At 42.5% G+C, this 16526-nt stretch overlaps 1 protein-coding gene across 1 annotated transcript; it reads left to right on the top strand.

Moving 5' to 3' along the window:
* The first annotated feature begins 354 nt into the window (after positions 1 to 354).
* On the top strand, positions 355 to 15269 carry polr2d (RNA polymerase II subunit D). Its single transcript, XM_060913491.1, has 4 exons — positions 355 to 624; positions 2504 to 2684; positions 12891 to 12986; positions 14950 to 15269. Exons 1-4 carry the CDS (start codon positions 555 to 557, stop codon positions 15026 to 15028), a joined length of 426 nt encoding a protein of 141 aa, XP_060769474.1. The 5' UTR covers positions 355 to 554; the 3' UTR covers positions 15029 to 15269.
* Positions 15270 to 16526: the final 1257 nt, after the last annotated feature.

Genomic DNA, 16526 nt, shown 5'->3' with positions numbered 1-16526 from the left:
CTCGTTATTTGTTATTGTCTCATCTCATTATGAATCCTTTTCCTTTTTGTCTCTGCTCCGTTGTGTTCATTTAAATGCCTAATTTAAAATGTAATTTACATGCACTTGATTTGTTATTGTATGTTTTTCCCTTACATGAATCCCCTAATCTTTAATTTTAATCCATATCCTCCCTGAGAGTTTGTATTTTTCCACTGTTCAATTAATAAAAAAATATTTTATGGTAGGAAGAAAAAATATTTATTTTTAATCAAGAAAGTAAAGCAAGAAAATGTTTATTTATTTAAGAAGAAGAAAAGTGAAAGCTTCTAACATGAAACCTGGATTACTTCCGGTTGTCATCCCGGAAGCGGAAATACAGTGACCAAGTAGTGTTTTCTGCACCAATGAGTGAACGCGCGCTTAATATGCAAACGACTTTATCCTTTCTTTAAACTATGTAGCTAAATATTTATATAATAAAATTGAGAATTTTTATTATAAGTCCAGTTTCACTTTAGCGTGTTGATTTAATTTTACAGCTAAAGTGGTCAAATTAAAGTGTAAACACCGTCATGGCGGCTGCAGGAGCGACAAACGTGGGTGATATTGAAGAAGACGCCTCACAGCTGTCTTTCCCCAAAGGTTCGTTTAGAGGAATCTGTTTCTCTTCACATGGCTTCTTTTCTGTGTTATCATTATAAACACAACGCATGCAGTATAGCACATTTCTGCTCTGCTGTTATTCTGGGTGCTTGAAAGTTTGTGAACCCTTTAGAATTTTCTATATTTCTGCATAAATATGATCTAAAACATCATCAGATTTTCACACAAGTCCTAAACGTAGATAAAGAGAACCCAGTTAAACAAATGAGACAAAAAGATTATACTTGGCCATTTATTTATTGAAGAAAATGATCCAATATTACATATCTCTGAGTGGCAAAAGTATGTGAACCTCTAGGATTAGCAGTTAATTTGAAGGTGAAATTAGAGTCAGGTGTTTTCAATCAATGGGATGACAGGCAGGTGTGAGTGGGCACCCTGTTTTATTTAAAGAACAGGGATCTATCAAAGTCTGATCTTCACAACACATGTTTGTGGAAGTCTATCATGGCACGAACAAAGGAGATTTCTGAGGACCTCAGAAAAAGCGTTGTTGATGCTTATCAGGCTGGAAAAGGTTACAAAAGCATCTCTAAAGAGTTTGGACTCCACCAATCCACAGTCAGACAGATTGTGTACAAATGGAGGAAATTCAAGCCCATTGTTACCCTCCCCAGGAGTGGTCGACCAACAGAGATCACTCCAAGAGCAAGGCGTGTAATAGTCGGCGAGGTCACAAAGGACCCCAGGGTAACTTCTAAGCAACTGAAGGCCTCTCTCACATTGGCTAATGTTAATGTTCATGAGTCCACCATCAGGAGAACACTGAACAACAGTGGTGTGCATGGCAGGGTTGCAAGGAGAAAGCCACTGCTCTCCAAAAAGAACATTGCTGCTCATCTGCAGTTTGCTGAAGATCACGTGGACGAGCCAGAAGGCTATTGGAAAAATGTTTTGTGGACGGATGAGGCCAAAATAGAACTTTTTGGTTTAAATGAGAAGTGTTGTGTTTGGAGAAAGGAAAACACTGCATTCCAGCATATGAACCTTATCCCATCTGTGAAACACGGTGGTGGTAATATCATGGTTTGGGGCTGTTTTGCTGCATCTGGACCAGGATGGCTTGCCATCATTGATGGAACAATGAATTCTGAATTATACCAGTGAATTCTAAAGGAAAATGTCAGGACATCTGTCCATGAACTGAATCTCAAGAGAAGGTGGGTCATGCAGCAAGACAACGACCCTAAGCACACAAGTTGTTCTACCAAAGAATGGTTAAAGAAGAATAAAGTTAATGTTTTGGAATGGCCAAGTCAAAGTCCTGACCTTAATCCAGTCGAAATGTTGTGGAAGGACCTGAAGCGAGCAGTTCATGTGAGGAAACCCACCAACATCCCAGAGTTGAAGCTGTTCTGTACGGAGGAACGGGCTAAAATTCCTCCAAGCTGGTGTGCAGGACTGATCAACAGTTACTGGAAACATTTAGTTGCAGTTATTGCTGCACAAGGGGGTCACACCAGATACTGAAAGCAAAGGTTCACATACTTTTGCCACTCACAGATATGTAATATTGGATCATTTTCCTCAATAAATAAATGACCAAGTATAATATTTTTGTCTCATTTGTTTCACTGGGTTCTCTTTATCTACTTTTAGGGCTTGTGTGAAAATCTGATGATCTTTTCGGTCATATTTATGCAGAAATATAGAAAATTCTAAAGGGTTCACAAACCTTCAAGCACAATTGTACAAATGAGTGTTTCTGTGCATGCGCAAATCACTATAAATCCATCCTGCATCATGTATACTTGAATATAAGTAAGTAATGGAGGCGTTTTGTAGTCGTGTCACAGTAATGCTGCAAACCTTAATATCCCTGTCATGTCTGAGATTGCCACATGTTGTTTTGTGACAGAGTTTGAAAATTCAGAGACTCTCCTGAACTCTGAGGTCCACATGCTCCTGGAGCACCGAAAACAGCAGAACGAGAGCGCTGAAGACGAACAGGAGCTCTCCGAGGTCTTCATGAAGACACTAAACTACACGGCACGCTTCAGCCGCTTCAAGAACCGGGAGACCATCGCCAGCGTGCGCAGGTCCGAGGGGTTACTGCGTGGTTTCTGTGTACCCAATTCTGTTTTATCTGATCTAACGATGTTAGTGATGGGTATTGGAGCTTTGACGTAGGTTGGGGGAGGGATTTATACTTCTGAAAGGACGCCAAGGCATCGTGCACAGGTTCTACCTTGACACCTGGATATGAGTGTGGACACTGAGGCAGTGTCGCATGAACCAAAATACAAAGGAGAGTTCGTAAATCATGCAATAAGTTTGTTCTTGGAAAGGGGGAAAACAAGTGCTGTGGGGAAACTGTACAGAGAAGCATTTCGGAAGTGTTTTCCCTCATCTTTATGAAGTTCATGTATTAAATCCGAGTTTATAAATCCTTCCTACACTGTATGATGCATCAGTTACCAGGAGTTCGTTAAAGGAGAACTAAAGGCAAATTTTTTTATTCTCAAAATTCTCTCATTTTATTAAATATAGGAATATATTTTTGATCACTATTTTGTCGCTGCTATAGCAAGTTATGAGTGTCTGAAATATGTGAAATATGCTCTGTTATATAATGGCCCTTTTCCACTACCCTTTTTCAGCTCGCTTCAGCTCACTTCAGCCCGACACGGCTCGCGTTTCGACTACCAAAAACCAGCACGACTCGGCTCGCTTCAGCCCTGCTTAGCCCCTAAAACTCGCACCGTTTTGGAGTGGGGCTGAAGCGAGCCGAAGCGAGCCAAGTGAGGCTAGGGGCGTGAGCAGACACTCCCCTGTGCACTGATTGGTGAGGAGGAGTGTCCTCACATGCCCACACACGCCCCGCGAGCGCGCTGGGATCTGTAAACACCGCAAATCCGGAAGGAGAAGAATTACGAATTACGAGAATTTCTGAAGCCTTATGCGCCTCGCCTCATCTATACGCTCTTGCCAGTATCTGTCCGCGTTGTCGGTGACAACAAGCCACAGCACCAAGACCAGCAACACTAACGACTCCATGTCCTCCATGTTTATTGTTTACTATCCGGGTCGTGAGACTACCGCTTAAAAGCTCACTGATTGCGCTGCTTAACAACATCACCTGACGTCCACCCACTTTCGCTAACTCCACCCAATGTGTCCACCCACTTCCAGCCAGCACGGTTCAGCGCGGTTGTAGTCGAAATGCAACTCCAACAGCCCCGCTCAGCCCGACTCAGCACGGCACGGCTCAGCCCGACTCAGCCGCGTTTGTAGTGGAAAAGCGGCATAAGTTATCAGTCCACATGTCAAAGCAACGGCCGTAAACGAGATTTGTTGAGACCTGTGCAAGACATCGTAGGACGGAAGTAAAACGTACAGCGGAAATCAAAGCGACCGACATCTGTGTCCGAAATCGCTCACTCGTTCACTACTCCCTACTCCCTATATAGGGAATTACTGTATAGACCCTTTTCAGTCGCGTGACCTTCGTGACAGCGACTGCCATTTTGGACATGTAGTGGACTTCGGCTCGAATCGGTTTGAATGCGAGGAAGGCGACAAACATAAAAGAAAAAGGAGCGAGATGCAGAAAACTGTATTTACTAGTTTACTGTAATTATGATCTGGCAGCTACTTACACCGGATCCAGTGTAAATAGCTGCCGGAGCCAACGTCCGAGGTTCCGGAGCCAGCGCTAGCTCGCGGGCGGGCGGCCGGAGCCAGCGCTAGCTCGGACGTTGGCTCCGGCAGCTATTTACACTGGATCCGGTGTAAATAGCTGCCAGATCATAATTACAGTAAACTAGAATGGAATGTTAACAGCAATGTAACGCCTTTTCTGGCTAATTTTATTCGTCTTACCTCCAACAAAGTGGTCACTACACAAGCGTTGGTATGCCGCTATCCATCTTCTCCGTCGGTCAGCATCTACCGGGATCCGATAAAACGATAACCCTTGCCTTGTTTGTTGATGGTTACTACATCCAGGTGCACAACAACATAGTGGCATGATGGAAGTCTTGCTGAAAATAAACACTTTCTTTGCTGTCGTTCCTCAATGTTGGCTGTGGTAAACTACTGGTAGTACATGTCCAAAATGGCGGCCGCGTTTGTCGTGACGTCACGTGAAAAGGGTCCATAGAGGACTATATAGTGAGCTCATTGGTAAAATTAAAAAACGCTTTCGGACACTACTCCGTCGCGCTGGTATTTACGTCAATACTGTCGCACAATTAAAACGTGCCAGATCAGTCGGCTGGTGGGTTTCAAAATAAACACGCGCATGTATTTTTGTGATAAATCCATATTATACTGAGCGCGTTTCCCACATTAATCAATATAAAGTACCTGCAGCTTTTAGTTCTTTTAAATCAAGGCTGAATACTTTTTCTTTTTCGCCGCTGCCTTTTATTAAATCAAATTTGAGACTTTTAATTTGATTTCTTTCAGCGTGACCGCAATGCATGATGGGATATATTGCTTTGGTTAGTGACCATCGTTGTACACTACTTTTCGTAATGCATTGTGGGATACTTTGAGTGCACTATATAGGGTGTAATAATCCTCACTAAGGTTTCGGACAGCGCTACAAAACGGCGTCCTCATTATATAGTGTCCTATATAGTGAGTAGGGAGCGATTTCAGACACTGGGGTGGTCAAAAGACGCGCGTGCCCGCTTTCGAATGCTGACGTAATCAAGCCGGGAGTTTTGTTTGTTTTGATAGCGATCAGGAAAGTTTGAAAAAAGTAGGCAGTAATCGTCATTTAAACTCGTTTTTGTGCAATACTTCGTTTGGAAAACGGTTTTCAAAATGGCAGCACTGACACCTGGCTGACGCTTCACGCTTCAAAGTCTGGTGAAGATCGCGCGGATAAGCGATGCCTGCCGTGGACCAAACGAACTAAATTCAACACAGCTAAAAACCGAATAGGCCGATAAGTATAACATTTAATTGCAATTAGTTGCCAATATGAGTCACAATATAAGGTTACTAAAACCGAAAACGTAATTGAATAACGTTAAGAAATAAAGCAAGTTTAAAAATGACTTCAGTTCCCCTTTAAAAGACAAAAACAAACAAAACAGGAAGCTTATAGGAGTAAACTAGCCATTCGAACCATAGAACCAGCTTCTAAATATCATGATTGGAGATTTCTGTAAATCTGTCCACTATACACATACTGGCTGCTTTAATAGGAGCTTGTTCTTGGTTCTCAGTTCCCGGTTCTTGGCTGCAGGACTGGAACCCAATGTGGTGTTCTGCTGTTGCATGCTGAGATGCTTTTCTGCTCACCACGGTTGTAAAGAGTTGCTATGAGTTACTATATCCTTCCTTCCTGGCAGAAAAAAGCTCGAACCAATCTGTCCATTTTCCTCTGACCTCTCTTATCAACAAGAAGCTTGTTTCTACCCACAGAACTGTCGCTCACGCTACTGAATGTTTTTTGTTTTTCGCACCATTCTGTTAGACTGTTGTGTGTGTGAAAACCCCAGGAGAACCCTCAGCAGTTTCTGAAATACTCAAACCAGTCCATCTGGCTCAAACCAACACCCATGCCACAGTGAAAGGCCAAGTTTACATTAGACCGTATCTGTCTCGTTTTCTTCGCGGATGCACTGTCCGTTTACATTAAAACGCCTGGAAACGCCGGGAAACGGGAATCCGCCAGGGTCCACATATTCAATCCAGATTGTGTCTGGTCCGGTGCTGTGTAAACATTGAGATACGCAGATACGCTGTGCTGAGCTCTAGCTGGCGTCGTCATTGGACAACGTCACTGTGACATCCACCTTCCTGATTCGCTGGCGTTGGTCATGTGACGTGACTGCTGAAAAACGGCGCGGACTTCCGCCTTGTATCACCTTTCATTAAAGAGTATAAAAGTATGAAAATACTGCAAATACTGATGCAAATACTGCCCATTGTGTAGTTATGATTGTCTTTAGGCTTGCCATCCTTCCACTTGCAAGTGGTAAGTGACGCGCATGCCCGACATGCACTGGGATCACACACACAGCGGCTCAGTCCCAAATCACTGCTCGTGCACTCCACTCGCGCGCTCTGTGAGCTGCGCAGGGCCGGAGTGCGCACCCTCCAGAGGGCACTCGCTGTTCAGGGCGGAGTGATTTGGAGCGCAGGATGCCTGCGGAGCCGAGTATATCCGTGTATTGGTGTTGCTGTGTGCACACTAATCGTTTTAAAAACGTTAATCTGATGATCCGCTGATACGGTCTAATGTAAACACCACCAAAGAAAGTCACACTGTTGCCCCTTTTCCACCAAAGCAGTTCCAGGGCTGGTTCGGGGCCAGTGCTTAGTTTGGAACCGGGTTTTCTGTTTCCACTGACAAAGAACTGGCTCTGGGCCAGAAAAACCGGTTCCAGGCTAGCACCAACTCTCTGCTGGGCCAGAGGAAAGAACCGCTTATGTCAGCGGGGGGGCGGAGTTGTTAAGACCAACAACAATAACAAGACCGCGAAAGATCGCCATTTTTAAGCGACGAGAAGCAGCAGCTGTACAAACGCGAAGTCATCCATTATTATTATCGTTGTTGTTGTTGTTGTTGTTGCTGCTGCTGCTTCTTCCGTGTTTTTGCTTTGATATTCGCGCCAAGGTTTATGCAAACGTAGCGACGTAACTGACGTATACAATGACGTAACTGATGTATACAGCGACGTAATGACGTGGCTTCCCTTAGCACCGCAAGCTATGGAAAAGCAAACTGGTTCTCAGCTGGCTCGCAAGTTGAACGAGTTGTGAACCAGCACTGGCCCCGAACCAGCCCTGGAACTGATTTGGTGGAAAAGGGGTATCAGAGATCAGTTTTTCCCGTTCTGATGTTTGAACATTGTGAACATTTAACCGAAGCTCTTGATTTGGATCTGCATGATTTCATGCATCAAAGAATTAGAGAACTGCATCTATAGAGATCTTGCATGTGACGTCACAGCCGATCCAGATTGTGACAGACGCCATCTTGTAGGTCAAACGCCATATTCCGCCTTCTACTTCTGGTTCTACTTCTGCTTTTACTTCTACCTTTTCTTCTGGAAAACCCTACTATATACAATTCTACTACAACGGCTGCGGCTACAAGCTCTCCCTACCTGTGCACGGTTTTTATGTTTTTTGTGTGTATTTTTGCGTGTTGTTCGTCTGTACCGGACTTCAATATCCACTACAACCGTATGGACTTACTGGACATTGGTTTCCAGCAGAAAATGACGGTTTGTAGTGATTTCCATCGCATGCACAACATTCCGGACGAGAAAAAAAAAAAAACATTCCGGACGAGACCAGATTGCGAGACCAGCGGGGTCTCCGTGGATTGTTATCGGAAGTAAAGCGAAGGAGGCGGCGCCGGGAGCAGAAGCGAGGCTACAGGCAGAGCCGGCCTGTTGACTAAGCTCAGAAAACAGCCACTCAAACCTCCACTGCCAAGCCTCTACCTCTCCAACGCCAGATCCATGTAAACAACACGGACGATTTGGAATTACCTTATTCTATTCTATAATCGGCTGGTCAGTGCTATACTCAATACTTAAGTGACTTACCCATCCAGTGAGGATTATTTTCTTGTTTACAAGATGCCACATCTGAGTCGCTGACAAATCCTGAATTTCTGTAAAGATAACTGTGCAGAGGTTTATAAGCAGGCAGTGCTTCACCACTGAACAGCGAGGGAAAGTTGATGAGGTAATCATACACTTCTGGGTATTCCGCTGGCAGTTCAAAATCCGGTCGTGAAAACTCCGTCCGGAAAGCCATAAGGGTCACAAATCTGTAGATCGTTTATTTTAGACATATATCTAGTTATCTGTTCATTAGAAAAATGAGCCGTGTAGTCCGTCGGTTGAAATTGATCCATTCTGTACACGAGTGCAGCAGTATTCAGCGGTGTTTTTGACCGACACGATGGCGGTTGTGTACTTTCCGGTCACGTGACTGCAAGATCTCTATAGTGGAGCGGATAGCTGGTAAAATATTTCACTTGGTGAGCAAAGCACCAAATTTTGCATGAAACTTTGTCTGCATGTACCTGACCAAAAATCATCGTTGGCCACTCAAGTTTCCACCATTTTCAAGATGGCTGCCATGATTTTCAAAATGGTGTCATTTTTTACAGTTTTCGCCTACTAGTTTTATTATTATATGTACCATTTTTAATTTAAATTCTTTTCTTTTGCTAATATCTACCTCAATATGACTCCCCATAGCCATAATAGTTATTTTGTACAAAACGGCAGGGTTTTTTCTAGAAAAATTTAGTATGAGGGCGCTCACCATGGCGAGGGGGGGGGGGGGGGGGGATGGTGCCGGTTGTCCCCCCCCCGTCCCCCCCCCCGCCGTGCAAAGCCTTTGAAAAATGCTCCAATGGGACATTCTGAGGCTATCTGAGAGGGAAATTGTAACAAATTGTCTGTCAACATTGAAAAAAAAAGAAGTAAGGCCAAAAAAAAAAAAGTGTGTTTCCGGTAACATGAAATACTAAAATAAGGTCGGTAGGTAGGAAAGTTTTTTTTTTGTTTGTTTGTTTGTTTTTTTTTTAATTTTGTTCGAAAAAATTAACACAAGTAAACATCTTACAAAATAGTATTTTGGCACAGAATCCTTTATACCACACATCATAATAAAATAAGTGTTTTAAATCTTTAAACGAATAAAAAAAATATCGCGAGAGTTCGAGTTATGATCTACGGAAGCGAATTTTCATGTAATAACGTGAAAACACCTTATCAAGAAATAATGTGAAAATAACGTCCTAGGCTAGGCTACTTCCATTAAAAGCAGACGGCCTAGCCTAGCCTACTGTAGAACTTGGGTCGAGCAAAAACATGGCTGAATCCTGAATGACTCCTATTTGTATAAATAGGGGACTACATAGGCGGCAAAATGTAGTGTTTTTCCCTGCCATGGAAGTGCACTTGTATACTGAAAAGGAAGCAATTTGCATTACAGCCTTGAATGAGGATTCAAAATGGCGGCTCGGCTCAGTTTATGCAGGAGGGCTGATAGAAGTGGCGAAACATTTTACTTTTTATCGTTTCTTTCACAACTTGAATGCGTTGAAACAAAAAATTATGACAAACTAACGCCGCTTACACTAAAATATCGAGGGAAATTTGTAATAAAAACTTTACGGTCGGCAATTTCGACGCGGAAATTCTCGATCGGTCGGGTTACCAGAAACACACTTTTTTTTTAAATTTTTTTTTATTTGGCCTAATCTTCTTCTGCCCCGGACAGTCTTTGGCTTTCTTCCGCTTCGTGCCGTGGGACGACATCTTTAAATGCCCAAGTGTCAACAAAAACAACTCGCGAACTACTTCTGTCAAAAGCTCCTGCGCCGGTGGGTGAAAGGTCATTCAGTCTCGAGAAATCTCGCTCTACAAGTCAGCTGACCTTGTATGTAACCCATGTCAAATCTCGCGAGAGCAGCCGCGACAAGTAAACAACTAAACAACATGGCGCCTCAGTCTGGAAAACGCCAATTTGGATTGTTTTCGCACCGTCTGGCGGTGTATCTACTATGATTGGAATATTTTTGGAGCAATTATAACGTATTTGATGATCAGACACATTGTCACGTGGTGTTGCTGGGATGTTTTCACGGAGTCGGTAAGGGGGCGCACGCCGAGAGTAAGAGGGCGCAGCGCCCCTGTTCCCCCGTTTAGACGAAAGCCTGAAAACGGGATGATGGTTTCTCACATATAAAACATTCATCAAGGCAGTGTGGTTGCTCTTCTGCTGTGGTAATAGGCCTTTGTCTTGTAAATTTAGGTGATGGTTGGTCGGAACAATTATCATCACGTGGCTGGTGTCTCTTTTGAGCTCTTTGAAGTTTGGTGTTATTGAACTTCAATCTACACGACTCGTGATATTTTGCATTGTGTTTTATCAGGGCAGCTTCTGTTCCATCGCCTTCATCTATTCGCTGAATGTCAAGAGGAACGGGCATTTCATTGATTTTGGCAAACTCCGGAATATTAGCAGACAACGTTCTGTAACCAGATTTAGCAGAGTCAGTTGTAGGTGAAGGAGATTTGAGTGATTCATTTTTGTCTTCCTGACATATAAAACATTTTGACCAATCTGTGATATGCTTCTCTTGAGCAGACAAAGAAAGTCGAATTCTTTTCGACATGATTATCAAAACAAATGATCAAACAAACAAATTCAAATGTAATTGCAAAAAGATACGAATGCAGTAATAAGGAAAATGACTTGTCACTATCAATAACTAAAGGCCGAGGGATTATCCTTTTACCACGTACAGCTATAACACTTTAACGTATGGGATACAACTAGGTTCGAAGATGGAATTCCTACACTTAGCCCGATCGTTCATCCAGTGCAATTTAACTCCCGTGCGATCTGTACACCATTCGAGGGACTTTTAGCCCCGTCCCTCTTGGCTTGGCTCTCCCGCGTTAGCACAGTCCGTCAATTCGGATACGACATCACGACCTGTATATACGGGGCGGATCGTAATGTATTTTGAGACTTTGTATCAATAATGAACACTGAACCCCATGCCGAGTTTAACGGCAGTAAATTGCACCATTGTGCCCTGGTAGTGTTTGCAATTTACTCTTTTGAGAATATAAAACAACAGTTTCTTACGCTACGTTCACACTGCAAGGCTTAATGCTCAATTCCGATTTTTTTGTGAAATCCGATTTTTTTGTGAGGTCGTTCACATTAACAAATATATGCGACTTGTATGTGATCCTCAGTATGAACGAAAAGCGACCTAAAAGTGTTCCGCATGCGCACTGCAGGATACGACGACGTCACACGCAGTGAGCATGGCCAGTGTTTACGGAAGTAAAACCGCCCGGTTGCGGTATGACCCATCCAATCTAGCTTGAATAGCTGCATCCCCCCAAATGGAAATCAGCTCCCTAACCTCTGCGTCCTTCCATTGAGAAGATTCAGAACCTTCACAGCCCGAAGCGTCCCTCGCATTGATGTCATGCGCAGGGGCGCAGATACGTTTTTTTGAACTGGGGGGGACAAAAAACTGGGGGGGACAAAGCTGCCAGCAAACCAACCCTGATATGCCTGTCAAACTTGTGGGTTACCATAGCAACCAAGCTTGAGCTCGCAACCTGTGCAGTCTGCGCAGCTCAACCAACCGAATATCAGTCTTTGTTTTGTTTTATGTGAGTTGTTGCAACTATGTATACACTGCCGTGCACCTCAATAAACCGAATGGTAATTAGTCTTTTGATTTTTCCGTGAGGTTTGCCTTATGCAAAGAAAGATAGCATAGACGTTTTTTCCTCCCTATAAGTGGGGGGGACCGAACGAGGTGAATTTAAATCTGGGTGGGACGAATCCCACCCGTCCCCCCCCCTCTATCTGCGCCCATGATTATGCGCCATGTTGTTGTAACTTTTTTTGAGAGACCCGCCGCCTACTTCAGCGCAGAATAGTGACGTTTGTGGCTTGTTGATGACGTGTAAGTCGGATGAATGCGACCTGGCGGTTCAGACTGAAGTCGCATATGAAAAGAGCGGATAGGAATCAGAATTAGGACCACATATCCAAACGGCCTGGGTCGGATTTGAAAAAATCGGATCTGTGTCGTTCATATTGTCAATAAAAGATCGGATACAAGTCACATATGGGCGAAAAGATCGGATTTGAGTCACTTCAGCCTGCAGTGTGAACGTAGCCGTAGTTGCCCTTTTGAATCAAACTTTTATCATGCTCCTGGACAGTTTTGATCCAGGTTGAATTATTTAGAAAGAATAGTCATTATAACTTCACTCACATAATAACCAAAGCCTTCTACATTAAAATTGTGAAAATCCGGCCAAAAAAACGACCACGATAAAGATATATGTCCATATTTTGGAAATTTGGTTGTTGAAAATGACGCCATTTTGAAAACGGCGGCGGCCATCTTTAAAATGGCGGAAATCGCGATGGCCAGCGATTGTTTTGGAAACAGTATGGTTTGATCTACATGTGTGCCAATTTTCATGCTTTGCTCACCAAGTGAAATATTCTGGTGAAAATTTCATGTTAGCCGCTACACTACAAACCATGGGAGGATGAGTGTTTCTAATAAAGTTTTTGTCCTTAGTGTTAATTCCCGATGATATATGTCCATATTTATGGACATATATCATAAATGTGATGTGTAGCTCTTGGTATTGATGATGTGTAGCTCTTGGTATTCCATATCCGTGAATTACTTTTGAGATTTTTGTCTAAATCCAGTTTCACTGAAGCACTTTCAATGGCTTTTTTTTTTTTTCTTTCCCCAACAGTTTACTCTTGCAGAAGAAGCTCCATAAATTTGAGCTGGCGAGTTTGGCCAATCTGTGTCCCGAAGCTGCAGAAGAAGCGAAAGCCCTCATTCCCAGGTACAGTCTGATCAACATCATGAGTCTTAAAAGTACTCAGTGATTTTTTTTTTTTTTTTAATTTAATAATCTTCAAGTCAAAAGGCGTGTCATGGCTGATTAGAATGTAAGAAAGGAAAAAAAAGTGGCCAAACAAATTAATTTAATAAATGTATACTAGGCTTTGGGGTGTTTTATCTCAAGAATTAAGCTTTTTTTCCCTTTTTTTTTATTTTGAATTTACACATTTAGATCATTTACAGTGTCTTGCAAAAGTATTCATCCCCCTTGGTGTTTGTCCTCTTTTGTCGCATTACAAGCTGGAATTAAAATGGATTTTTAGAGGGTTAGCACCATGTGATTTACACAACATGCCTACCACTTTAAAGGTGCACATTGTTGGTTTTTATTGTGACACAAATAATAATTAAGATTGGGGGGGGGGAAAACAGAAATTTGGAGTGTGCATAGGTTTTCACCCCCCAAAAAAGTCAATACTTTTTGCTGCAATTACAGCCGCAAGTCTCTTGGGGTATGTCTCTATTAGCTTAGCACATCTAGCCACTGGGATTTGTGCCCATTCCTCAAGGCAAAACTGCTCCAACTCCTTCAAGTTAGATGGGTTGCGTTGGTGGACAGCAATCTTCAAGTTATGCCACAGATTCTCAATTGGATTGAGGTCTGGGCTTTGATTAGGCCATTCCAAGACATTTAAAGGTTTCCCTTTAAACCACTCCAGTGTAGCTTTAGCAGTATGTTTAGAGTCATTGTCCTGCTGGAACATGAACCTTCGTCCCAGTCTCAAACCTCTGGCTGACTCAAACCGGTTTTCCTCCAGAATTGCCCTGTATTTAGTGCCATCCATCTTTCCTTCAGTCCTGACCAGCTTTCCTGTCCCTGCAGATGAAAAATATCCCCACACATGATGCTGCCACCACCATGCTTCACTGTAGGAATGGTGTTCTCAGGGTGTTGGGTTTGCGCCACACATGGCATTTCCCATGATGGCCAGAAAGGTCAATTTTAGTGTCATCTGACCAGAGAATCTTCTTCCATGTGTTTGGGGAGTCTGCCACATGCTGTTGGGCAAACTCCAAACGTGTTTTCTTAAGCAATTACTTTTTTTTTTTCCTGGCCACTCTTCCATAAAGCCCCACTCTGTGGAGTGTACAGCTTAAAGTGGTCCTATGGACAGATACTCCCATCTCCGCTGTGGATCTTTGCAGCTCCTTCAGTGTTATCTTTGGTGTCTTTGTTGCATCTCTGATTAATGCCCTCCTTGCCTGGTCTGTGAGTTTTGGTGGGCGGCCTTCTCTTGTCAGGTTTGTAGTGGTGCCATATTCTTTCCATTTTGCTATAATGGATTTAATGGTGCTCCCTGGGATATTCAAAGTTTGGGATATATTTTATAACCCAACCCTGATCTATACTTCTCCACAACTTTGTCTCTGACCTGTTTGGAGGCTCCTTGGTTTTCATGTTGCTTGCTTAGTAGCGTTGCAGAGTCAGGGTCCTTCCAGAACAGGTTGATTTATACAGACATCATGTGACACTTTGATTGCACACAGGTGGATCTTAATCATCTAATTGTGACCTTATGAAGTGAATTGGTTGGACCAGCTCTTATTTAGGGGGGTGAATATTTTTGCACACTCCAGATTTCTGTTTTTTTTTTTTTTCTCCAACTTATTGTTTGTGTCACAATAAAACAACAAATTTACCCTTTAAAGTGGTCGGCATGTTGTGTAAATCAAATGGTGCTAATTCTCCAAAAATCTCTTATAATTCCAGCTTGTAATGCGACAAAACAGGACAAACACCAAGGGGGATGAATACTTTTGCAAGACAGTGTAAATGGCAAACAGTTGTCAGGGAAATATGAGCTCTGTGAGTGTATTAAATGTATTATAGCGCATTAATTGTAAGAGTTAAACCCTGTAACAGGACTGAATCACTGACTCCCTTTTCCTTCATTCTCCGGTAGCTTGGAAGGTCGATTTGAGGATGAAGAGCTGCAGCAGATTCTGGATGACATTCAGACCAAAAGAAGCTTTCAGTATTGATTTGTTGTTGTAGTACAGTCACGTCCAAACCTGTGCAGTACACGAGGACTTTTTTGAGAACTGTGCCGCATTTATTTATAACGGATCGATCCTCCATTCCATATGTTTTTAATTCCAAGTTCTCCATCCATTGTAGATGCATTGTTTATTACTATAAAAATAAATATCTCGTGTTTTTTTGTAAAGGTGTTTTTTGTTTCCATGGTTGAAAACATTAAAAAAAAAAAAACTTTATTGCAAACTGTCTGATTTATGTGATGACTGAATTTTATCATGTTTTATGAACACTTCAAATATTTTAGATGCAGAGTTTTAAAGATTCAGTTTGTTATCATGTGATCAACATCAAATCGGCACTCACTAACCACTTTAATAGGAACTTGTTCTTGGTTCTAAGATTCCTGTTCTCGGCTGCAGGACTGGAACGCAGTGTGATTTTCTGTTGCATGCTGAGATGCTTTTCTGCTCACCACGGTTGTAAAGAGTTGTCATTAGTTACCATATCCTTCCTGGCAAAAAAGAAATCTCGAACCACGAACCTGTCCACTTTCCTCTGACCTCTTTTATCAACAAGGCATTTGTTTCCACTCGTAGAACTGTCCCTCACTCAACTTGATGTTTTTTTGTTTTTCGCACCATTCTGTGCTAGACTGTTGTGTGTGAAAACCCCAGGAGAAACCTCAGCAGTTTCTGAAATACTCAGACCAGTCCGTCTGGCTCAAACCAACACCCATGCCACAGTGAAAGAAAGTCACACTTTGAGATCACCGTTTTTCCCGTTCTGATGTTTGAACATTTGTGAACATTTAACTGAAGCTCTTGATTTGGATCTGCACGATTTCATGCATCAAGGGATTAGAGAACTACATCTAACAGCAGGTGGATGGATGTATAATGCTTATACTTTTAGTCTGAGACTTGATTTCTCATTTACAGTGGTCCTTGAAAGTTTGTGAACCCTTTAGAATTTTCTATATTTCTGCATAAATATGACCTAAAACATCATCGGATTTTCACACAAGTCCTAAAGGGAGATAAAGAGAACCCAGTTAAACAAATGAGACAAAAATATTATACTTGGTCATTTATTTATTGAGGAAAATGATCCAATATTACATATCTGTGAGTGGCAAAAGTATGTGAACCTCTAGGATTAGCAGTTAATTTGAAGGTGAAATTAGAGTCAGGTGTTTTCAATCAATGGGATGACAATCAGGTGTGAGTGGGCACCCTGTTTTATTTAAAGAACAGGGATCTATCAAAGTCTGATCTTCACAACACATGCTTGTGGAAGTGTATCATGGCACGAACAAAGGAGATTTCTGAGGACCTCAGAAAAAGTGTTGCTGATGCTCATCAGGCTGGAAAACATTACAAAACCATCTCTAAAGAGTTTGGACTCCACCAATCCACAGTCAGACAGATTGTGTACAAATGGAGGAAACTCAAGACCATTGTTACCCTCCCCAGGAGTGGGCGACCAACAAAGATCACTCCA

The sequence above is a fragment of the Neoarius graeffei genome, chromosome 1 (assembly GCF_027579695.1).
Source record: "Neoarius graeffei isolate fNeoGra1 chromosome 1, fNeoGra1.pri, whole genome shotgun sequence".
Lineage (NCBI taxonomy): Eukaryota > Metazoa > Chordata > Actinopteri > Siluriformes > Ariidae > Neoarius > Neoarius graeffei.
This window is presented reverse-complemented; position numbering and strand designations above follow the sequence as displayed.

What these genes read in the sequence shown, in the direction of transcription:
- polr2d (XM_060913491.1), top strand. Translation starts at nt 555, where the DNA reads ATGGCGGCTGCAGGAGCGACAAACGTGGGTGATATTGAAGAAGACGCC. An exon ending in ACCATCGCCAGCGTGCGCAG is followed by an intron (nt 2,685 to 12,890) that starts GTCCGAGGGGTT and finishes TTTCCCCAACAG; the next exon opens with TTTACTCTTGCAGAAGAAGC. An exon ending in GCGAAAGCCCTCATTCCCAG is followed by an intron (nt 12,987 to 14,949) that starts GTACAGTCTGAT and finishes ATTCTCCGGTAG; the next exon opens with CTTGGAAGGTCGATTTGAGG.